The following is a 23,293-nucleotide window of genomic DNA, read 5'->3' as shown; positions in this document are numbered from 1 at the left end:
CACAGAAGCCCTTTCTATTTCCCTGCTTCCTAGCACAGACATTGCTGTAACTCTGTTTTCAGTGTATGGTTCCAGCATTATTACTGACACCTATTGCAATGCAATCCAAAATTCCACCCCAGAGGGGACTGTAGTGCACATTGTTTCAGCTGGTTTGTGGCACCTCATCTAAGTGCAGGCTGCTCCATGCTGCTGGAGGGCCAGGAGTTACTGAGCAGAGAGCTAACCATAAATCCAGGAATGTGCAATGCTGGGAGAGGAGCAAGGTCACTCTACCCTCTCCTGATTTGCTTTCCCTTGCCTTTGGACACCTATTTATCTGTCATACTGCATTCCAGGGACACTTCCAGCACTACCTGTAATCACTCCCAGCTTTGAAGCCAGACCTTCCCTTCTCTATTCTACCTGCTGGTTTGTGTCAGAGGTCTCTGATGTCTGACCCTGATCCCCACAGCCGCAGTTTCTGGGTATGATCAGCTCTGCTGCTTCTGACTCAGCTCACTGACTCTTTGCTCAGCTACTCACAGTTCCCCTTTTAACACTGTCCATTTGGATGTCCTTTCTTTCATGAGCTGTTAATTTTCATTTCATTTCTTAACACTGCAATACTGCCTTCTTGCCCATCTGAGATGAGTTGGTGAATTTTCTTTTCCCCCAAGGTCTGTACAGTGGCACTGGATCTGTAGTAGACCAAAACATCTATTCTGAGTGTTAAAACAATACAGAAAACAGGTAGACCCTGTGCATCAGTATCAGGTCTGCCAAACTAGCTTGTAATCACAGTAACAGTGCTCTTACTGAGAGAACTTCCGGCTGGATCTTGCCTGCAGGTCATCAAACTGAGATGTGTTAAAGAGCAGAGCTCTAGTGAGGTGTGCTTGCTTTGTTTGCCAGTACCGAAGTGCCCTAATACCTCTGCAGGAAAACAGAAGTGAAGGTCATGCTCTCAGCTTCACTCTGGGTCATCTTCTTCAGGAAGCTGCCCAGAATGACACCAATTGCTGCAAACTGTTGGCAGTTCTACAGGCTTCCAAAAAAAATCAAGCAGACCAGTGATGTGCTTCAAATTCATCTGCACACACGGGCAACAGCTGAGCACTTGTGGGATCTTTTTTTTGCAGAATGGCAAAAAACTCAAGAATGAGCTTGGCAAGTGCCTCTGATGAGAATTACACCTTCTGCTGGAGACTCTTCTGTGCCTGGGACTACTTAATTGGAAACCCCGAGGCTGCAGAGAGCAAAGCTGCTGCCATAGTTAACAGCATTAGGGTGAGTGATGACCTTCAGACTGCCTAGAGTGGATTTGGTATCCTGTGGGCTGTAGAGGTCTTTTCTCTCATTCCCTTGCATCTCCTGCTGGTTTGGGGTATTCATTTGCAGATCTGTCTGCCTGGTATCACATGCCTGGGAGGTGTTGCTGTGTCACAGCATGCCTGCTGATGCTGCCTTTCTGTTACAGCAAGGCCTCTGTGGTGTTCTTGGGAAGTTGTCTTTAGTGCCACTCTGTGTGTGTATGACAAGGTAGATAAACAGAAACAAGTTTGCTTGTGCTGCAGTTTCACTGGTTAATAGAATCAAGTTCACGTTAGCTGTGTGAAGGTATTGATTTCACCTCTACATGACAAATGAGCAGGGACAGCTTACTGCCCTCTTAATGTCAGGAACTGCATCAGATACAGCTGGGTTTCAGGTAGAACTTAAGAACATGACGTGGTTTTCACCACAGTTGAATTCCCAGCTGTGGTGTGCTCACTCCATTAGCAGGTTATGATATTTAGCTAGTGCAGTCAGGACAGCTTGGGGCAGCTCTGCATTGTACTGCTGACCTGGATTCTGTAGGCACAAAGCTGTGGTTGTAGCCCACTGACCGTGCAGGACGGTGTGCACATGAGGGTCTGAGTGCTCCGTGTGTCTCTCGGAACTCTCCTTCCCTGTTTCAGCTTCCTCAGCCCTCCTGAGGAGCTGGGCAGCACAGAGGGGTCCTACGCATTTGCACTCCCAGGATGTGAAGTTCTTTATGCATATCCTTGGTACCTTCTGTGAAAGATGTGCACCGTTTTTGCTGAGCACTGTTAAAATGCTAATGCTGTGTTTCTTTCAAGGAAGCTATACTGGAAGAGCAGGAGAAGAAGAAAAGCAAAAACTTGTATGTATATCAGACCAGAGACCCCTGCCAAAGCACTGCTTCATTGCAGACAGCAGTGCTAACCTGCTTGTCTCTTTTAGAAACCATGTTAGAAAAGACCCCTGGTGCCATAAGCCAACCTACTGTACTAGCTGGGGCTTCTGTTTCTCTTTCCAGGGCAGTGACTATCAGCTTAAGAATCATTGCAAACATTCTTGTGCTCCTCTCTCTTGCTGGAAGCATTTACATCATATACTTTGTGGTGGATCGATCCCAAAGGTTGGAGCGTGCCAAGAAGGAACTGACTCTCTGGGAAAAGAATGAGGTAGGCTGTCCTGATGTCACCTCCATGTGCCACCGAGGTGTGAACTGCAGGAGATCAGCCAGGAGAAATAAACAAAGGCAGAGTGCTGCTTACCTAGATCTGTCTTCACGCAGTTGCTCCCTCTGCTCTGAAACAAAGTGTTAGCAGAGCCGAAGGGGCAGGTCCTCATTTCACCTCATTTCACAGAGACTGCAGGTCTGGCTGGCCCCTGCTTTGTGAGGACAAAGCATAAACACTGCTGTCACTTAGAAATCGACTTTTGCACTCACGAGAGAGTTGAACAAACTCTGGGCCAATGGACGAGAAAGGAATCAGCTTGGACAGTAGTTTTTGATACCGTCTGGGTGACAGTGAAGTTCTGCTAGTGTTTCCATTCAGAGGAACCAGTGGGCAGCGGGAGCAGGAAGGGAAGAGCTGTAGTGAAGCTTCTCATCCTTTTCCTGAGGAACATGCTGGCCCTTATTTCCCACAGGTTAAGTTTTTATTGCAATTAATACAGTGGTAACTGTAAAGCGACAGTGTACAGACTGTGGGTGGTGCTCCAGAGCAGTGGCCAGCACTGTAACACTAACATCGTTAATGACCTTTTGAAGCATCTCCTTCACGAAAAGCAATCCCTAAAGATTGTGCAGCAGCAGCATTTCAGTCAGCACTGGAGACACCATGGAAGACCTAATGAACAGCTGTAGAACAGCTGCCTGTCTCTGCTCTGCAGGTCAGTGTGGTGGTGTCCCTGATCACAATGATTGCACCCTCTGCTTTTGAGCTTGTGGCAGCTCTAGAGATGTATCACCCAAGGACCACTCTTCGCTTCCAGCTCGCCAGGTACGGGCGCTATACAGGATGTGTGGGAGGAAGAGGAGAGATGTGTTGTGGTCATGTATTAGTGCAGCCAAACCAGAGAACATATCAGAAGTGCATGTCAGTAGCCTGTGTCTTAATCTTGCTGGTTGCAGGGTTCTTGTTCTGTACCTGGGAAACCTCTACAGCTTAATCATTGCTCTCCTGGACAAGGTGGACAGCATGAGTGTCACAGTAAGTTTCACCTGACGTTCTGTGGTGTTTAAGCCTAGTAGGCTTTGTAGCTAAAATTCCATTTACTGTGTTGTATGTGATGTCAGATGAAACTCTGTTTGCAATTGATTAAAACATGTTACAGCAGTAGGACTGTAGAGTTCAGTTGAGTTTACAGTGGTGGTTTACAGCTCCCTGCAGTTTGGTGGGATGACAGGATCCACTCCATTGCTGCTGTAACAAGAGAAATAGATTTCTGTGCCTTGCTTAACTATTTAAAACAAACCAAACCATCACTTTTGACCAAATATTTCAGTTACCTAAAATCAGCGTTCAGTGCTGTCCTCACAAGCTCCATCTGACTCTGTACATTGACAGCTGTTTAACGACCCAAGTGCTACACTTAGGGGAGCCCCTCTGTGTGTGCTACAGAAGCTGCAGACATCTGCTTGGAGGTAGAGTTAAAACAGGAGCTTTTGGCACGTTTCTTCTTTCAGGACTCTGATGTTAACAACAATGCAGGCAATTCCACCACCTTCTTAGCAACCAAAACTCTTTCTAAAGAAGACAATTTCTCTACAACTGTTCCTGATTTACACATTAAGAGCAATGGCATTGTCACGCTGGAAGAGAGTCTCACTCAGGGCTTGACTGTCTCCCACTCGCTGGTTAACAACACAGCTTCCTTTAACCCTCAGAACCCTCAGGATCAGTGCTGGGAGACATACGTCGGTCAAGTATGTAACTGATTTATTATGTCACCACATCTGATAAAACAAATTAACATAATGTTTGCTGTCTCCAGTTTTAGAGCTTTTCTCTATACAAATTCCAGACTTCAGCTGAGGATTGCTTAGAAAAGTAAAAGGCTACGCAGAGGGATGTGGCCATAGACACAAGCTTTGTGTTTGCTTCACTATCTACAAAGTGCTTCCTGTTGTGCAAATGCTCTTTTGCGAGGCTTCAGTTCTGTTTTCTATGACGAATAAGCATTTGTTCTCACAAAGCACTTAGCAAGTATGCATGCCAGCAGCCAGTATAATGAACGACTGGGTGCCCAGAAACGCCAGCCCATTGCTCTTCATCTAGGTGAATTTTCAGAACAGTCATGTGAAAGGAAGCTCGAAGCCTTCCATCACGGCAGGGGTTTATTGCAGCAAGCAATAGAATGCACACAACAAGCTTGATAATATTTGTTCTCTTTGCCAGAGCAAGGGCAAGTAAGGGAAAAGTCAAACAGAAAAAACTATAAAGGAAATAATTTATATATTCAGCTTGTGCTCTCTCAGGATACTAAGCTTGAGCCAAAGCACAAGTGTAACTGCAAAGAGCCATGCGCAGTTGATGTGCTTGCAGGACGAGCCAGGGCATGTGCACATTCATTTCAGGAGATGCTGAAGCTTTCAATCATCGACATGATTTTCACAGTGGCAAGCATCCTGCTGATTGATTTCTTCCGTGGGCTGTGTGTCCGGTATTTGAGTGACTGCTGGTGCTGGGATCTAGAAAGCAAGTTTGTGAGTACAGGCTTTATTTCACCACACCAAGCTGCTGAAGGTGGGTAGGCTCCTTCCCTTAGTACTGAAACTCCTTTAAAGCCTTTCATCAGACAGATAGTTTCTTGTAGCTCACTCTGAGCTTAGGTTGGAGGGCACAGGGTAGATGCTAACACTGGATAATTTTATCAAGCCTGCTTCCAGGGCCGTGGTGCAAAAAAGCTTTGTCCTTCCCAAAATGAGACCACAGAGCAGTCCCAGAGCCAAGGATGAGACAGAGGACATGGAGCTGCTCCTCGCATCCCCTTTTCTGTAGCTGTTACATCCATAATGTAGACAGTGGTCCATGACACAACCAAAAGCATAGCCCTTAAGTGTGGTGAGTGATGTTTGGTTAGCAAGAAGCTGTTGGTATGAAAGGCTGAGGATTGTTCTTTCTCCTTCGCTAAGGTGAGTTAGAGAGGAATTGTTTTCTGCTCCAGAGCAGGTTTCAGTGTGCTCCCACTGCCTGCCAAAGGCTGTTGTGTGATCTGGATGTCTCAGGCTCTCTGCTGTCTGCAGACTGTTCCAGTCAGATGCTTCTAATAAATGATGTGTAGAAAAAGATGACCTCAAGGTACTCATCCTGCACCGCTTCTTGCAGCCAGAGTATGGAGAATTCAAAATCGCAGAGAACGTCTTGCATTTGGTCTACAATCAGGGGATGATCTGGTATGTGCTCCACAGTGACTTACTGCTTTCTGCTGCCTGATTCCCGAGGCAGTCTGATGGTCCTCACCAGGCCCTGTTCAAGCAGGCTGTTGGCGATGCAGCCTGCTGCGCTTTGCCATGTGTCTGGTGGCAGTGAGCTGTGGCTCCTGCCTTTGACTCTTGTGTTCTCTTGCTATTAGAATTGCTTCTGGTGACACTGAGCACTGATGTGATTTTATTTTTCCAGGATGGGAGCTTTCTTTTCACCTTGCCTACCAGCATTTAACGTCCTCAAGCTGATTGGCCTGATGTACCTGAGGAGCTGGGCTGTGCTGACCTGCAATGTGCCACACCAGCAGGTGTTCAGAGCCTCTCGGTTAGTCAAAAAGAGAACAGCAGACAGGGGGAATGTCCTCTGTGCACAGTAAGAAGTGAGAAGAGGTTTTAGCTCTGCAAGTTGCCAATCAAATTTGACAGTAACACTGATAGCAAAGTGAGAAACTGGTGGGTTCATAGAGCAGGGTGGTTATAGAATGGCAAGAACTCAAAAACGTGTCTGGGGACTGCTACTAAACCAACACAGAAATGCTTCATTCCACACCCACCTGCCTGAGCACAAGCCCCCACCAGTTAATTGCTGCAGGTCCTATTTCTGCATGTTTCTTTGAAAGCTGCCAAGTGCCTGCTGCTCTCTGTGACATTTCACAACAGACTGCCCCATTTTCCTCCTCTCAAGATGAGTATCTTGTTTATCTGAAATGGAAACAATTTAGGGCATCTTTTATTCTTAAAAATCAATTATTTCTGACATGTTTTGAAGATGAATCAACTTCTGGCACTGTTTTTTTTTCTGCCCTAACACAAGCAGGCAGCAAGGCCGGTGTTTACAGCCACTTCTCTGCCTGCAGCAGCAGTCTGGAAAGCAGTGCAAATAGGATTTTGATCATTAAGAGCCTGCTTAAGCTGGCTCTGTTCTGACTTCCTAATCTCACAGCAGAATGGTCGGAAATGTAGATCTTGAACTTGTTAGGTAGATACAGACTTGCACCTTTGCTGCTGCCTCTGTTTTTTTCTCCCCCTAGCACAACCTGAAGCACGTTTTGCCTCGTTGCAGGTCCAACAACTTCTACCTGGCCATGCTGCTGTTCATGCTGTTCCTGTGCATGCTCCCAACCATCTTTGCTATTGCTCGCTACAAGCCATCTTTAAGCTGTGGTCCCTTCAGGTAAGTTCTGATGGACTGATGAAAATGGTCTCTCACAGTAAATTAATCAGGTTCATTAACATCCAGATTACTGACTGGGGGGAAAAAAAAACCCCACAACACAAACCCCAACAATGTTCTGCTGCTGCAAATGTGTTCCAGTTAAGGTTTAATTAGATGAACTTGGCAATTTTCTGAGGGAGGCTCAACACTTCACATTCTATCCGTGATAGGCTTTGTGTTTACACAGCACAATGCACTGCTGAGCCACCCAGCACACACCACAACTTTGTGTCTCAGCTCCAGCATCCTCCAAGCCTGGCCAAGGCTTTCATGCTTTGGAAATGCTGTTTGCATGCAAATAACAAACAAGCTGCTTTTACATTTTGTTCTGCCTCCCCCTTTCACTGAATCATAGAATCACAGAATCAGTCAGAGTTGGAAGGGACCACAGATATCATCTAGTTCTGATCCCCCTGCCATGGGCAGGGACACCCTACCCTAGACCAGGCTGGCCAGAGCTGTACTGCTCCTGAGTGCCTTTGAACTACTTGTTTATTCAGAGCAGCACTGCTTGCCGAGCTGACATGTCTGGGACTTCTAACTACTTGATTTGACCTTTTTTTTTCCTCTCTTGCAGTGGACAAGAAAAAATTTATGATATTGTTTCTGAAACGATTCAGAATGATTTCCCCACGTGGTTCAACACAGTGATCACCTACATCAGCAGCCCTGTGGTTGTCCTCCCTGCACTGCTGCTTCTGTTGTAAGTACTTGTGCTCTCCCAGGCAGGTGAACCTGCTGCTTTATCTTGGCAGAGTCCCGTGTTGACACTGGGGAACAAACATTGCATTGTTGTAGCTTTGTGAAGTAATTTTAAGTTCTTTAAGTCATTTAATTTAATAATATTTGTCAGTGTCTGAAAAGTGCCCACCTCACTGAACATGCCATGTAGTCAGACAGGAATGAGAGTTCGTTTGACAGGCTGTCGCTGCATCTGGGAAAGGCATTTCTTGTTCTGGGATACTGTGCTACAGCAAGGTCACTGTCTTGTGTCAGGGTTTGCAGTGCTGCTGGCTCCAGGAAGTTTTAAGAGCCTTCTTCCCTCTCAAGGGCTTCTCAGAAATTATTTTTTTCTATTTCCTCATGGTCATTAGATCAGTTTATGATAGGGAACAGGGCTCTGTCTGTCAGTGAAAGAAGCCATTCAGTCACCCTGGTCTCAGACAAGATAAATCAATTAGGAAGGTCTGCTCCAGAGTGTTAATGCAATAGAACTTGCTGCAGGCTTTCCAGAGCAAGTCCTGTCTTGCTCTAGTATCTAAATAATTGTTCATAGCTGGAAATTAATATTTACTTTGAGCTGTTTGAAATTCACTTGCTTGGTGCAGTGTCATTCCTTGTGTGTGTACCTTTGTGTCATCTTTTCCCTGTAAGCTACAGAAAATGCAGTTTGTCCCACCAGTGACTTTCAGACAACTCAAAACCACTGAGGCAACGCTTCCTGCTTGGTCCCAGATCTTTACAAATTTAAGTAGGTCTGTTGGCTGCTGGACACTGCTGGCTAAGCACGTGGATAAATGTTTGTGGTATGAAGCCTAGCTCTAGGACTTCACCTGAAAGCCAATGTAACAGAGTATGTCAAGCCAGATCTGATCTTGGCTGTGCCAGTGTAAACAAGCTGTTATTTCAGTCAGTCCACAAAGTTACATTGGTACCAATGTGCAATCTCAGCTGTGCTTCCCTGAATGTCTATGTTCTGTAACCTTGGACTGGGAGAAAAAGGTAGTGTTTACCAAAATTTCCATCCTGAGCATGTCCAGGATTTAAACAAAAACAAGCTGGAAATGCACCCAGGTGCACATTGAACAGAGCTGCAAAAACTTGGCACAGTTAGAGCTGCTGGTAAATCTGTTTCCAGTGGCACTGCTTTCTTTCATGCATGTTTGCCTGGGAGAAGGCTGTGATCCACAGCGTGAAGGGAATGCTACAGAGCAGCGACTGAACCTGTGCATCACTTTGACCTATAAACCCCCAAAGAGAAAACTGTCAGTGACTCCTCATCCTCTCTTTCACTTCTAGTATGCTAATTTATTACCTACAAAGTATTGCAAGATCATTAAAATTCACCAACAATCAACTGAGGATGAAGATCCAAACAGTAAGTACGGCACAGAGCACCTTTACATGCAATTTAGTGGCTCCTCGGTGAAGCACTAATTAAACCTCCAAAGTAACTTGCAGTGTTCCACAATGTAAAAGCAGTCCTGCGTTTGTCATCCTCACAGAGCAGGGGGTTTACTCTCTAAGCCATATTAATTTACTGCTCCCCATTCTTGGGTGTGTTTTAGGAGCGAACTGAAGATAAGAAGAAGGTGGTGCAGATGGCAGTAGGTAAGATGGTGAGCTCTAGAAACGCCACTATTAATAAAGTGTTTGGATGCAAGCCCACTTTCATTTCTCAGCCCAGTTGCTGATGCCAGCTTGCTGAATTGGGCCACCTTCATATTGGGAGTGGTGAGCATTGTGAACTAAAAAGGGGCTCCTGAAGACAGCCCCTGGCTTGTCACCTGCTTTGGAACCCTACAAGCAACATCCAGTATTCTGAGTGCTGTATCTGCCCTGTACCACCCCTTTGGTGCCATGGCTCCCAGGGTGACACCAGTTTCTCCTCTCTGAATACCATGGGGGTTTGTTAGCACTGGATTCCCTGTCTGAGGGGTGAATTTTAGCCACTGCAATTACACAGCAGCTTCTATTCAAAGATCTGTTGTAGTAATTTCCGTTTTCTAGCCAGAATCCAAAATCTGGATGGGAATGACAAGAGACCAGAGCAAGAAAATGATCTCATCAGCCAGGAGTCCTCTGCTTGGTCCTCAACGCCCCGAAAAAACGGCAGTGTCTTGAACTTTGAATCTCCTGTGAGCAAAGGCATTAGAATCCAAACCATTTCCCAGGCTGTGCCCCAGGCTGTGCCCTCAGCTGATACTGCAAGACCTGCTGATGTAGCTCCCACAAGCGCTGTAACGCCAGCTGCCTCGGCAGGGAGTGTACAGAAGGCACAAAACGATCACGTCACGAGCAGGCAAGTGTGGGGTTTGAGGAGGCTTCTTTGCCTGGGTGTGTTCACAAGCCAGCTGTGCATGCAGATTGTCTGGAGCACTGAAACAGCTGAGGAGCCTTTGAAAGGTAGATCCATTCATGGGAGCTACTCAGATTGCTGGAGACACCAGCTCTTTAACTTTGTCTTAACTGAGCTGGGATTGCAACACTCTTGAGCTGGTGCAGCTGAGGGAGCCTGCACACACCTCCGGCAAGAAGGTAAATACTGAGCTTCCCCTCAGGCACAACTTTGAAGCAGTGTGTGCAGGGACCGTTTCCATGAGCAAGAGCTAAGAGTGAGGGAATTCTGTACAGAATGCCTGTGCAGGTCTAGCTGTAGGACAACCAGTTTTGAATCAGACTGATGCTTTGAGCTACCTGTTGAGTCTTTTCTAAGTGACCAGTTGTCAGAATAATTAGAAAACAGAATAGCAGCGAAACTTGAGAGGTCATCTCTCTGCTGCCTTGTCCCAGGGAAGGACAAATACATCTCCTGATTTCTCGGGTTTGTTTCTCAAACTGGTCCTAAACACTTTGTAACAATGCTGGTTTGTTTCATAATCTCAACGTTGCAGCCCAGCGTTGAGCTCCAGAGCAATACATTTTAATCACCATCGCAGGTAAGTGTCTGTCTCAGTATTTCCTTCCATTGGTTTTGCTTCCCGAAGGTACTCAAGCGCTGTGCACAGCAGTGCGAGTGAGCTCTGCAGAGCAAAGCCCTACACACCAGTGCCTTCCAAGAAGCACACTGAGGATGTTCACTCTGAGCCTCTCTTCAGGAGAGGCCTTCGGCAGGTGAGCGCGGAGGCCTTTGGGGCAGGCACACCTCTTTTGGTGGGACGCAGCCCCTGTGCCAGGTATTTCCTGGTGAATGAGAAGGAGCCCCGCCGAAAGCCGCTGCGCTCCGCCTCGCGCCTCCAGAGGCACCTCAGGAGGGACAACTCAGGAGACATCATTGAGCTGTACCCACAGAGTGTCAGGAGGTATGTGGTTCGAACGCCACGCCAGGTGTACTCCCCACACCCCAGCGAAGATGAGGAGGATGAAGAGGAACTCGGGAGAGAATTCATGAGCAGATCTCTCCGCCCTCGCTCACTGTCTGACCTTCGCCCAGCACCACGATTTTACATTGGGGAGCATGGTGATAGCCACGTTCTTCTGAGCAAGGACCTAGCCAGGGTGCATTACAAGTCCTGGAACGATGGCTTCGAGCTAGATCTGGACAGGCCTCCGTACGCCTACAAGAAAGTGCACCTGAACTACCCTGAGCCGCCTGTGAAACCAAAATCAAAGCAGAAGCTGGAGCAGTCTCTAACGGAATCTGATTCTGTTTCCATTGAATCCAGCAGCGATCCACAGAACAGCAGCAATGACCAGTACATCCAGGTCATTCATAGCAAGGACAAGTATCCCAGATCTGGGACAAAATTTGCCAAAAAGAAACCAAAACCCAGTCTCAATCTCACTATGTCTGGGCCTAATGAGCTTGTGTGCTCAAATGTCTGACCTTGCTGTGCTGCCAGCTAGCTTGTACCTCTCGCTGCCTGCAGCAGCAGCAGCACCTGCAGCCACTCCAGGTGGAAGATGCACAGCTTGCGTCTGTCTGTTAACCCTGCCTTGCTTTAGTGTCACAGCTGCTATATTGTGAAAGTCAGAAGAGAAAATTATTTCAATTACTTGCTGTTCTGCTATTGGAAACTAAACCTCACCTGCAAAGTAAAGAGCTTTAATTAAAGCGCTGTAAACGTGTGGGAGGAGGCTCTCTTTGTCTCTTTGACACAGTGACAGCCGAGCATGCTCCCAGGAATGAACCCAGGAGGTGATCGGCTGTTCACAGGTCATTTGTGACAGATGCCATGCCTAGTCTCAACGTGGTGAAGCTCAAACGAACCAGCACTATGTTAAGCAAAGAGCAGAGTGAATGTGCTGCATGGTGAAAGTAGTGCTGTGATGGTAGCAATGCAGTCCTGCATCTTGTGTGCGTTTGCTGGTGACTTCTCATCCCCAGTGGAAGACACTGTCCGTGGCCTTTAAAACCTTGTTTCATTGCTCTTAATTCTACCAGTGCGATTTTACCCCTTCTTTACATGCCAGAGGTTGCTCTTTCGCCAGAGCTGCCTGTCGTCTGGGGGTCCTTTCCCTTCAGGCTGCTGCCCAGGGCGTGCGGCACCGCCGCCGCCTGCCAGCGCTCGGCCGCGCACCCGCGGGCTGCCCGCACGGCCTGCCCGGCGCGGCGAGCGCAGGCCCCGCCCCAGCGGGGGCGGCCCCTCAGGTGAGGAGGCGGAGCCACAGCCCCCCGCGGCGCGGCCCAGCTCATAGGCGGCGGCCGGGGCGGGTCGCGGCCCGTACTGCTCTGCCCTGCCGTGCCATGGACTACGCGAGGCTCGCCGAGGAGGCCGCCGAGAAGATGGAGCTGTACCGGCGGGACCCCGGCGGCTGGCGAGTCTGTCGCCACACGGTAAGCGGGGGCTGCGGGGGCCGCGACAGGAGCCGCCGGGGAGGGGCGGGTGGCCGGCCTAGAGCGGCGGCTGAAAGCTTCCCCGCCCCGCAGAGCGAGGTTGCGGTTTCCTGGAGACCCTCCGCGGAGTTCGCTGGCAACTTGTGAGTACGCCCCGCGCCCAGCCGTGCGCTGCCGTGCCGGGAACGCGCCCGCGGTGCTGCCGCGGGGCGCTTGAGGCCAGGTGCGGGACAGCAGCGGGGATGGGTTTCGTTTCGTTCCGCTACAGATACAGGGGAGAGGGGACCCTGCCTGCCAGCCCCCAGGATGTCTGGGAATGCATAAAGCCGGTGGCCGGCGGGACCAGGACCAAGTGGGACCAAAACGTGAAGGCCTTCGAGGTGATCGAATCCGTCAGCGATGTAAGTCCCTAAAGCCCCGCTCGGCCTGAGCCCTGGTTCGGCAGCGCTGGGGTCGGCACGGGCCCTTCTGCGGCGCCTCACGGAGAGTCTGTGCCTTTAACAAGCTGCTCATGGGGGAAGAGGAGGTTTGGAGGCTGCACAGACGTGGCAGAGCGGAGAAGTGTTCGTGTCATCAGCCAGTAATTCGGGCCCTGCCTTTCACCGTGGCAGTGCCTGGCTCCCTGCACGTGTCCTGCTGACCTGGGCGCCCAGCACTGTCCTGAGGCAGCGTTACAGCAGAGATGCTGCTGCCGGAGCAACACAGATGGGAAGGGTTGTACGTGAGCAGCTGCTGCTACCGTGCTTGTGCGCTATAATTCCTTTCTGTTTTAATCTCGAAGCACGTCAGAACCTCAAAAGTGCGTTGGGTTTGGATCCTTAAATCTGAAGAGGATGTAGGTGCTCAGAGGCAGCCAGGGTGCAAATGTCACCAGTTCCAGGAATGTTCATGGAAGTCCTGGGAAGATTGTTTTGTGGAGGAACTTAACAGGCACTTAAGTATAAATCTCGGCTTCAGGGATACTGCAACTCAACACTTGATATTTGCAGACTGTCAGACTTGCCAGCACCTACTGGTGTGTCAGAAACCTGTCACCATAGAGCCTCCACAGAAGGGGATGGTGTAGTTAAGGTGTCTGCAGTATAATGAGTGTGGTTGCCAAGTTGTGTCCCATGTGATATGGTACAAAGAAGTTCCCTGGAAAGGAGCATTTTAACTCCCACAAGCACACCACAGTGCTTTCTGACTGTGCTGAACTGTCCTGATTTGCATTGTGTTCCACTAAGAGTCCAGCAGAGCTCCTTGATTCAGTTTGGGAGGTGTAACTGGAAGTGCCGGAAAGTACTGGGAGTTTTCTGCCGTACTTCTGAAAGCACAACTGATGGAACTCTGCTTCAACTTCTAGACTGTCTCTGTGTGCAGAACCACAACCCCTTCAGCTTTCATGAGGATCATTTCACCCAGAGAGTTTGTGGATGTGGTGCTAATGAAGCAGTATGAAGATGGGACGATGCTTTCTGCTGGTAAGATGTTTGCATTCTCAACGTGTTCATGTTATGTTAGCAGATAGCAGCAGCTACCGGACACAAATATGAAATAAACCCCAAGCAGCATGCTGCCCGTTAGTTGTTCTGATCAGAAGGATAAAGTGTGAGTAAACCTCTCTGTATTGCTGTTCCTGGAGTCATCACAGCACTGAGATGATCATGCTGTGGGCTTGTGCTTGCTTTCCTTGCTATCGAGATCAAAAAAGTACTTAATTCTTTATGAAGTTCTTTTCTAGGAGCTGCTCTAAGTTCTTTGGACAAGTCCCATTTAAGCAAAACCCTGTTTTGTTTATTTTCTGCGCTGCCTCTAGGTTTTGGAGATGCCACTTTATAAATGTACCACTGCTGTATGCAAAAACAGTTGTGCTTACGAAACCCAGCAGTGCTAAACTTTCAGGGGCTGCTGCCATGTGGGAAGATGTTTCTTTGTTTTTGCACTCTCCCCCAGTTGCTGACCTGTTACTAGGCAGGGGTTTTATTGCCCCACTCTTCAGCTGCCCCATTTTCCCATCCTGTTCAGCAATGCTTTGCCAGGGATGTTTGTCCTTGCTAGAGTGTAGTGTCTCAGCAGTCAGGTGACATGTCCCCCTGCTGTGGGTTCATTGGAAGTGACTCGAATGGCTCCTCGAGGAAGGCAATGCCCTCACACAGCACGGCTTTGAAACCCCCTCTGTGCCTTGCTTGAAGAAACAATTGCTTCTAAAGTCAACACCTCTGACTTTCCCATTCCACGGCCACAGTAGTTCCTTTTAATGGCCTGTTCTGACTGCTGCTGTGGCACAGCCTCAAGCTGGAAAGGTCGTGCTGTTTGCTTCTCAGGCAGTGCTTTGAGCACCAAGGGCTCTTGCCCATCTTCTCTGGTACTTTCCTTGAGTGTTTTTTGTTACAGCCACCAACGTGGAGCACCCTCTGTGTCCTCCTCAGCCAAACTTGGTGCGAGGCTTTAACTACCCCTGTGGCTGTTTCTGTGTGCCTTCCCCAGGGTAAGTGATCCATCTGCCCTTCCTAGCTATGGAGTGGTGTGCTCATGGCCGCATGTGATCTGTAAGCTCTCGGCAGTGGCAGGTTTCTGTCTGCCTTTGACTGGGTGCTCCTTGTGTTTTCTTTCCTTGTGTGCAATGAATTAGTCTTTCCTCACGTCCCAGAGGGAAGACTTCAGTGTTACAGGAACATTCATCCTGGTAGGACTCTCTCTGACCTGTGAAGCAGAGATCCTGTAGAACACACAAGTATGATCTGAGCTTTTGGTGCATGAGTGCCCAGTTGTTAATGATATTGCCATAACTCATGAACAGAATTGTGGCTACTTAGGGCCTGCTTTAGCTGTAATATGATTTGTGGGGCAGCCACATGAATTGGCATTTGGAACTAATGTCTGATGGTGTTTAAAGTTCTTGGAAATACCTGCTGTCAAACACTACAGGGCAGAGTCCTTGTAAAGTTCTTCATGCTTTGAAAGCACTGTCTGTAACCTCACTTGTGCTGTTTTTGCAGGGAGCCGGAGAGGACCCAGCTCCTCAGTTTCTTTCAGACTGACCTTGGTGGCCTCCTTCCCCAGTCAGTGGTGGACTCCTTTTTCCCAGCAAACATAGCTACATTTTACAGTAACTTGAACAAAGCTGTTAAGGCATTAAAAGCTTGACAAGAGTATTGCTGATATCACCAGCTGAGGGTAGGGGAAAGCCTGGAGGCTTGGGGACAGGAATAGGAAGTTGGCCTACAAGACTTTTCGACCAGCAGCAATACTGAGGAAAGGTGGAACAATGGACTGGGTAAAGCAAATTTCAGCCAGCGTTTTCTAGCTGTGCCTATGCAAAGCAATGCATTCTTTCCTAAGGTGAAATCCTTCACTTGCATCCTTTGAGTCCTGGATTCAGTGCTGGAGGCTGACTGTGGGAAGAAGGTGTACTACTGGACCTGATCTTGGCTGCCCTTCTTAGTGCCTGTCAGGAGAGGGCTTACTAAAATCCACTTAGCATTACAGAGTTACCCAAGTGTAGGTCAGCTCTGCTTTGTTCCTGAAGCCACTTGTAGGCTCCTGGGGAGCAAAGTTTGCTCCCCACAGCAAGAGGCAGCTGCCAGCACTTGTAGAGCTGCAAAGATGCTCTGGTGGGTCCAAGGCAGCAAAAAGAAGGCAGAACAAACTGGGCTGTGCAGAGCTTCCCACACATTGGTTGCAGCAGATGTCAGCCCTGATGGTGACTGCCTGAAGTGCTTTTTGAACAAAGCAGATCTCAGCAGTGCAGATGTGTGGCCAAGGCTGTGGCTGGGCAAGTCCTCTTCCTTCATCTCTGCTGCACCAAACCCAGTGATTTCCACAATGTCCTGAAACAAGCTGCACTGGCAGGGAGGTGGCAAATGAAGAGGATTAAGCACTTCTTGCCACTTCTGAACTTGAGCTAGAAATGACCACTTTTAACTGGACTTGACTATTCTTTGTCTCCTCTGGTGAGAGGTTTTAACGGGTAGATAGTCTTTGTGGAGCTTCTCCTTGACAGGCCGCAAGGACAGTGCTGGGTTTTGTAAGGTTGGGTTGCCTTGCAGCACTGTCCTGGGAAGTCGGCTCCCGATGGTGTGTGCAGCGATGTGTGCTGGGTGCTGCAGGAATGCCAGGCATTGCTGTGGAACACATCTAACTGGAACAGGGAAAAACAATCACTGAGTCATGAATTTAAATGCAGGCTGTGATTTTAGTGCTGTAACTTGATTAACACAGTTAAGATGCTCTGCTTTCTGTCTCTCTCTTTGGTTTATATTTAAGGCGTGGACTTGCACACAAAGTTTTCCATTGTAAACCTTTCCCTATGAAATAGGTTTCATCAAGGAAACACAGGGTTTCATCTAGTCTGTTGTGTACAAAGATGTAAACGCTTGTGTGGGCGTGATGAAATAAATATTTTTGTGACACATCTTGCTGGCTTCCCTGGATCATCCTTTCTGAAGACTCCTGGTGCACCTGCTTTGCCATCAAGGAAACAGAAGAGCCACTTAGGCCTCCAGCATCTCTGAATTCTAGGCAACAAGAGGGCAAAGCCTTCACTCCCATTTACGTGCCCTGCTAACAGGATAAGGGTGGCTTTATGAGCATAGTCACCCTTCCACGTCCACTGCCTGGGGTTGGTTCCTCATTTCCAGTTGCTGTGTTTGTGCTGAAGAGCAACAAATGCACTGGGGAGAAATTTGGCCCCTGCTATTGCAGAGGCTCATCTGTAGTTATCTCAATGTACTGAAGTTGTTGGGCATGAAGTGCAACATCTTGACAAGTCTTTGCAGCATTGTGATTAAATTAATTAGCAAAAAGTTGAGCACTCTTTGTTCCTGCTGATAAACCTGCAGACAGTGAGGCTCTTCGCCAACTCTTACATATTTGGTGTTTAGTTGCTCCAACCAATAAGGATCTAGGCAAGACTCTCCCTTGGAATAGCTCAAGGATTGAGCACTTTCTGGGTGCTCAACACCACCTTCTATCCACAAGGAGTTAAGAGCCTGTGACGTTCAGCCTTCTGCCCTGCCAAACTGGAGAAAGAAATGTCTTGGCAAAGATCACCTTCAAGGAGTCCCCAGACACACTGCTTGCCCACTGCATGTTTTGAGTTCTTTTGATCTTGGCAAGTGCCAGGAAATGCTGAGCCATGCAGAAACTGGAAAACTTTGGAAGTAAAGTGGGAACAGTACCTCTGGAAAAAAAAAAGACATCCAGTCTGTCTTGGTAGGTCTGTGTCAGTTGAAATTCAGTAGCTCTTTAAGGTGGGGACACCTGCAGAGAGCATTGAGGTAAGGCATTCTGTGCCATGGCTCAGCCAGGCCAGTGTCTGTTGTTGAAGTTATGCAGCTGACCAACTGTGATCTGTCTTTGCAGGAAGTAGCTTTAACAGTGCTGAAGAGTTCAGGTCTGCTTTTCTCCACAAAAGTAATTCATGGTTTTCCTGTATTGCTGGTGTGGGCAAGTGGTTGCAAAATCTTAGACTTCTGAATGCAACTGGCTCTTAATCTGACTTTGCCAAACCTAGGCCAGTAATGCAGAGTAAACTGAACACAAGGAGTGCTACCAAAAGCTCAGTGACTTTCATGTAAGTATCAATTTAAAAATGTACAAAAAGTTTCCCCCTCACATCTTTCTCCTATTTTGGTTGCTACCCAAATTCATAGAAACATTGTTTTGTGAATAGTTTGATTTGCTTTGGAAATAACAGCTCATCTGGGAAGAGATTTGGAAGTGTGGGGACAGAGCAAGGATGTTTTTTCAGAGTCTAACAGAGAGTTGACCTGAGGAAAGGCCACAGCAAATTGCACGCCTGTAATCCATTTGCTATCTGCTGCTGTCTGTACTGCTTCCCTGCCGCACTGTGCTGAGGGCATGGAGAGCAGCTGCTAGGCTCCTGCAAGCTACGGCTTGGTGAAATTCATTGAAGAAGCCTGCAGCAACTTCCTGGCTCTGGGAAGGTGAACAGCCAAGGACAATAAGCAGTACAGCCATCTGGCTTTCAACCGGTGTGTCACTGCTTCCATCCTGATGCAGCTCTCCCTTTAGTGCAGCAGGTAAAGAAGCCCAGCTGGATGCAGGAGACGCTCCCGCCTTAGATACCCTTGGTGCTGCTGCTAGAATCCCATTCAGCACTTTGAGGGCGCTGCCAAAATGCCCACAACAGTGCTTGAGGTGTAGAGTTGTCTCCAAATCATTCAGTGTTTCCAGATCAAACACTCGGATTCAGAACTTGGAGATCCCATGTACTGTTACTGTTACTTTACAAAAGTAGTGCTAAGGTATTTTAAAGAGTTTGTGGTTGGAAGGCAAGAGTGGTTTTTAAATGGCCTTGTTGCTCTTGGTGCAGCCCATTGAGAGCTCTGGCAGAGGAAGGTCAGGAAAAGCTCCACTGCATTCCTCAGCTTTCTGCCTCACACCTGCAGTGCCATTGGACACCCTTTCCCCTCACACCAAGTCTCCTTGCTGGAGTTAAGATGGCTGATAATTGCTAGTACAAAGCTACTTGGGCAGGTCTGTCTGTCCTGTGTGACCTCTGGTTGGAGCTGCAGCTCTCCAGGGCACAGCGCCATTCTGACGCACCAAGTCACAGCCTCTTTTCTCTACCCTAAAGCGGCGTTCAGCTGTGCACCTGTAGACGCATTTCTTCCTCCTGGGGAGGTAAGGCAGCGAGCAAGAGTTGTAGAGGAAAACAAAGCCTTGCACAAGGTGTGCTCCTGGTGTTTAAACCAATGAAAACGGGAGAGTAGCAGAGCGGTCAGCTGTTTTATTACAAGCAGTGAGCCACTGGTTTATAACTGCGCACTTGGTAACATCCTTTTCTGACTGCTGAAATAAGACTCCTGCGCATTTTGTGCACGTGTATCTTATCCCAGCCAGCCTGCACTGGAGCTGACAGTCAGCTCCCGTGAGCCCTCCTGGGCTGTTTTCTGAGCACCTTGCTGTGCTGTGCTAGCCAAACAGCTGCAGGCTATAAAATCCTTTGTTTGTCTGTAGTACCGGTAGCAGCTGATTCCCTCTCTTCCAGAGTCTCAGATGACTTGGTGGTAACAGAGCTTGGATTCTTCCTTCTGATGACAGCTGTGATGGGCCCATCAGGTAATGCCTTGATGATATTCCATGCTTCGAAACGAGTGAGCCCTTGCATGGCCGTGGTGTGCACTTGTAACAGCTCATCACCAGGCTGAACAGAGCTGCCTTGTTCCAGTGCAGTCCCTGGAGAAAAAAAAATCCTCAATTTTTTTTATGTAGAGGACACTCTAATGTAGCTTTCGCTCATTAAGGATCACCAGCAGGTTTGGTACAAACCACCTGGGCCTAGCAGGCAGCAAATGACCAGCACTATGCAGGATAATGCTGCATCTCCCAGAAACCCAGAAGCACTTTCCTGGGTATAAATCAGCAGTCAGTTATGAACTGCAAGAGCTTGCACCAGCTAAGAACCGGCCATGCACACACCTAAGTGTATTTACCTTTAAATATCCTGTTGATGGTGAGGGGTTTGTCTCCGTGAACAGAGCCCTTGCCTCCTTCCAGACTGAATCCTAAGCCAGCAGCTGTTTTTTCCAGAGTGACAGTGCAGGTTGTATCTGCTGGAAACACAGGAAGGTAGCAGATGAGCATCAGGCAGTCTTAAAAGAGGTGTCTGAGCTTTGCAAAGATGAACTTCTGTTTTGTTTGCAAGGGTGCCATAAACTGTCAAACTACAGACAGAATGATGACTTCAATTTCTCTTTTTGTCATCTTAAGGCCCTCTGGGAATCTGGAAAGAGAAAGTTATGTTTGAAATCATGGCAGAGTAAGAATGGAAAGATGGGACCTGGTGACATTTACTAAAGTAGAAAAACCTGTTTAAGGACCAATAGGTTAAATGTAACTGGCTTGATGTTAGTTATGGCATTGGTATCAGCTACTGAGCTGTTAGGTTTTATCTGCACTCTCTAAATAAAGCTGCAGATCTCCAGATCTTGTTTTAAGGGTGGGGAATAATCACAAAAATATCCCAAGAATATGAAAGGTTCTGCAAAAGTCTGACCTTTCTTTGGTTCAGCTGTAGTCACCTGCTACATCAAACAGCAGCACATTGTTCAAACACACAATGTGCTGTAAGCTAGAATCTGATGGTGTCAGAAGAAGGAGTCCCTGCTCACCAGGTTTTGCTTACACCTTCATTAGCAGTGTATTTGAGGGGTTCTTTTAGAAATGGATTTGTTTTTTCCCTCTCCAACAAAGCTCCTTCACCTGCCTGAGTCAGGACTCTTTTGCTACCCATGCTGTATTCAGCTGTGGTTCTCAGATTCGTGTGGCCAGTGCCAAGCTGGTTTTATGACCACACAGACTGCTGAGACAACACTTAACACGAGGGAGCTGCAAGGGCAGTGCCACAGCACGCACTCACCAGGCTCCTGTGAAGCATCGCTTGCTACTGAAGAGCTGCTAGAGCTGACGGAAGCACTGAGCTGTTTCTCTCCCCCTTTAGCTTTCCTGGTGACAACAACAGCTTGCCTGGGCTGCCGTGCCTGCCGCAGGAGCGCTGCAGCAGTGCTGTGAGTCGCACCCTTCAGAGACCTTCCATTAATGGACAGCACTTCATCTCCTTTCTGGATAGTTCCTTCCTGAGATGCTAGTCCAGTGGGAAACACTTTGTGGACCTAGTGAAGAGCCCAGTTAACACACCGAGGAGAGAGGAAGAAGATGACAGATCACTGTATGGGTCAGTTAATGCTGTTCACTGTGTGGGTTTCCTCCCCTCACCAGCAGCAAGCTGCTGCTAGCATATTGCAGACCTAAGGGCTACAGAGAAGTTCTCCTGGTCACAGCCCTCCTCAAGCAGCTGAGCCTTCTGTTTAGCCTCGGCATTACATGGCCAAAGCCTGGTTGCCATGGGCCCATGTACCTTGCCTATGCTACCTCCTCACCATCTCGCTGCTCTGCTAGTGGGATGGAGAAGGCATGAAGCTGGTCCTCAGCTTCCAGACCCTATACAGCTGCACACTCACCTCATTCCTCCTGATCACCCTGCATGGTTTTCTACAAGCACATGAGGCATTGATTAGTGCCTGCCTTGGCTTTCAGAACAGTCTATGGTGCCCAAGGAACCAGGAGGCCACTGCCCACCTCCTGCAGAGGGCTGGTCTGTGCAGAAGGACCCTGTTTATGCTCACTAAATCCATGATTATTCTGACTTTATCTTTACAGTTGCCTGCTTTGCTTATGCCAAAAAGCCAACACCTGCATCAGAAACCCAGTAAGTTACGTGTTTCTGGAGAGAGTAGTTGTTTTCTGGAGCTTGTTTTAAGCAGGATTCTACTTACTGTTATCATTTTGTTTTCTAGGTCAACACCCCCAGCCAGGCTGAAGCCAAGCCCAGTATCTTCTTCTTTATGCAAAACTGTGACACGAATATCATCAAATTCCTAGGCAGAGGAAAAAAGAGACTCAAGACATGTGGAAATGGTTGGAAAATCAACATGTTTTGGTTTTGTCTGCTATGTGTTCTGTAACGAGACTCTGCGGCACAGGCACAACGCTGAGGCATTTTTGGCGGTTGGCTGTGATCACACCTACCCAATCAATCAGTTGTCTCATAAATAGATGTCCTGTGTCTACAGTTGCTCTGATTTGGTACAGCAGTTACCAGTTGGGACTGGACCATAAACTGAATTATACTAAACAGCATAGATACCATCAACTGTAGGAGCAGAAGAGCTGCTGAATTGTGTTAGAGGAGCTTTGACTTAAGTGGAAAGCAGAAGCTGTCCCGGTTGTGAGTTTCTGCAGTGTATCTATAGGTGCTCAGGCTGGTTTGCTAAGGGAACAAAGGTCTCTTGACCGGTTTCACAATCCCGTGCTCTCTGTGAGCAGTCAAGACTGCATCCTTTGATACTGTGTCTCTTTGCTCTCACAGCTGAACCTCTGTCCCGTTGCTCGGACTGTCTTGAGAGTTTCATGGGCACCTGAATACAAGAGAGGCTGATGTCCCACCGAGGGTAGCAATGCAGCCTGGCTTTTACTGGCAGTCAGACCGAAAACATTAGCACAGGATGTTAGTGAGAACAAATGTTGGTATAAAACTTGGCTTTCAGAAATCCTGCTTCTCAAACTGCTGCATACATTGACCTTACCCACTCACTAACTCCATAGTTAAATGAGTGTTCCTCTTGCTTAGTCACCTTTGAAAGCCCCTCCAAGAATTTGGATCAGAAGAGCTGGACATTACTGGTGGTATGTACTGCTGTTACACAGTGAAGCTGCAAGGGCTGACCAGGCACAGTCACTGCATGGCCTTCTGAAAATCATGCTCCAAAAGCAGATTTACCTTTAAGGTTGCTTCGTCCAGAGATTTGACTTCCTCTATCAGCTCTGATAACTCCTCGTCGGAAAGCAGAGAGATAACAGACTGCCCTGGTGCGGCGGATGCCTGAGGTGAGCTGCTTTCCTCTTGCTCTTCCTCCTTCTCACTGCCTGCCAGGCTCACAGTGTATTGCCGCAGCTCTGAGAGGCTGCCCCACGGTGACAAGAACAAAAAAGAAATGCTGAATTATGAAAGAACACAGCCACAAAAGCACAGCACAGACAAAGCTGGAGCAGGCATGTTTTGATCTTATTAGCATCTAACTAGGGTGGTGGCTCCTACAGTATCATAAATGAAATGTAAATGAATCACATTAGCATAACAGAAATAGGATCCAGCACAAAAGAACTGGGGGAATCCCTTGGCATCAGGCAAAACCATACTTAAATCTCCCGGATCATGGAGATGCTAGAAATGTTCTTCCTTAAGTAGAAGTTTGAAGTGCACATTTGCTCACGTAATGCAAACTAGAATCAAGTGTAACAATCTCCCGAGTCATTCAGCCTCTGTGTTCTAAAACCGTCTGGACCTGCTGTTGTGTGCTGCTGAGAGTGT

At 48.0% G+C, this 23,293-nt stretch overlaps 3 protein-coding genes across 13 annotated transcripts in view; 2 read left to right on the top strand and 1 right to left on the bottom strand.

Annotated features, from left to right (window-relative positions):
* Positions 1–11,701, top strand: part of TMC3 (transmembrane channel like 3) — a 31,819-nt gene extending 20,118 nt beyond the window's left edge. For 4 of the 5 annotated variants that reach the window (XM_064158160.1, XM_064158158.1, XM_064158161.1 and 1 more), the window contains 14 exons: positions 1,122–1,269; positions 2,103–2,450; positions 3,166–3,275; positions 3,407–3,485; positions 3,962–4,201; positions 4,853–4,981; positions 5,604–5,671; positions 5,898–6,026; positions 6,765–6,875; positions 7,495–7,620; positions 8,937–9,015; positions 9,206–9,248; positions 9,648–9,939; positions 10,625–11,701. In XM_064158160.1, the coding sequence (XP_064014230.1) occupies positions 1,122–1,269; positions 2,103–2,450; positions 3,166–3,275; positions 3,407–3,485; positions 3,962–4,201; positions 4,853–4,981; positions 5,604–5,671; positions 5,898–6,026; positions 6,765–6,875; positions 7,495–7,620; positions 8,937–9,015; positions 9,206–9,248; positions 9,648–9,939; positions 10,625–11,462 (2,740 nt within the window). In that variant the 3' untranslated portion in view covers positions 11,463–11,701. The remainder of the gene's footprint in view (positions 1–1,121; positions 1,270–2,102; positions 2,451–3,165; positions 3,276–3,406; positions 3,486–3,961; positions 4,202–4,852; positions 4,982–5,603; positions 5,672–5,897; positions 6,027–6,764; positions 6,876–7,494; positions 7,621–8,936; positions 9,016–9,205; positions 9,249–9,647; positions 9,940–10,624) is intronic. The other variant, XM_064158159.1, reaches the window with a different exon arrangement.
* Positions 11,702–12,206: 505 nt separating this feature from the next.
* Positions 12,207–16,810, top strand: STARD5 (StAR related lipid transfer domain containing 5). The gene is made up of 6 exons (XM_064158157.1): positions 12,207–12,414; positions 12,508–12,557; positions 12,683–12,815; positions 13,760–13,877; positions 14,791–14,884; positions 15,396–16,810. Exons 1-6 carry the CDS (start codon positions 12,325–12,327, stop codon positions 15,541–15,543), a joined length of 633 nt encoding a protein of 210 aa, XP_064014227.1. The 5' UTR covers positions 12,207–12,324; the 3' UTR covers positions 15,544–16,810.
* A 2,320-nt stretch (positions 16,811–19,130) lies between these two features.
* The window catches only part of IL16 (interleukin 16), a 39,298-nt gene continuing 35,135 nt past the window's right edge, over positions 19,131–23,293 (bottom strand). For 6 of the 7 annotated variants that reach the window (XM_064158156.1, XM_064158149.1, XM_064158154.1 and 3 more), the window contains 5 exons: positions 22,703–22,886; positions 21,699–21,800; positions 20,783–21,035; positions 19,857–19,976; positions 19,131–19,599 (listed from right to left, as the gene is read on the bottom strand). In XM_064158156.1, the coding sequence (XP_064014226.1) occupies positions 19,355–19,599; positions 19,857–19,976; positions 20,783–21,035; positions 21,699–21,800; positions 22,703–22,886 (904 nt within the window). In that variant the 3' untranslated portion in view covers positions 19,131–19,354. The remainder of the gene's footprint in view (positions 19,600–19,856; positions 19,977–20,782; positions 21,036–21,698; positions 21,801–22,702; positions 22,887–23,293) is intronic. The other variant, XM_064158151.1, reaches the window with a different exon arrangement.

The sequence above is a fragment of the Pogoniulus pusillus genome, chromosome 17 (genome assembly GCF_015220805.1).
Source record: "Pogoniulus pusillus isolate bPogPus1 chromosome 17, bPogPus1.pri, whole genome shotgun sequence".
NCBI classification, from domain to species: domain Eukaryota; kingdom Metazoa; phylum Chordata; class Aves; order Piciformes; family Lybiidae; genus Pogoniulus; species Pogoniulus pusillus.
This window is presented reverse-complemented; position numbering and strand designations above follow the sequence as displayed.

Excerpts from the sequence above, each read along its gene's own strand:
- STARD5 (XM_064158157.1), top strand. The coding sequence starts at position 12,325 with ATGGACTACGCGAGGCTCGCCGAGGAGGCCGCCGAGAAGATGGAGCTG. Across the intron at positions 12,816-13,759 it reads TGATCGAATCCGTCAGCGAT|ACTGTCTCTGTGTGCAGAAC; the intron begins GTAAGTCCCTAA and ends TTCAACTTCTAG. Across the intron at positions 14,885-15,395 it reads TTCTGTGTGCCTTCCCCAGG|GGAGCCGGAGAGGACCCAGC; the intron begins GTAAGTGATCCA and ends CTGTTTTTGCAG.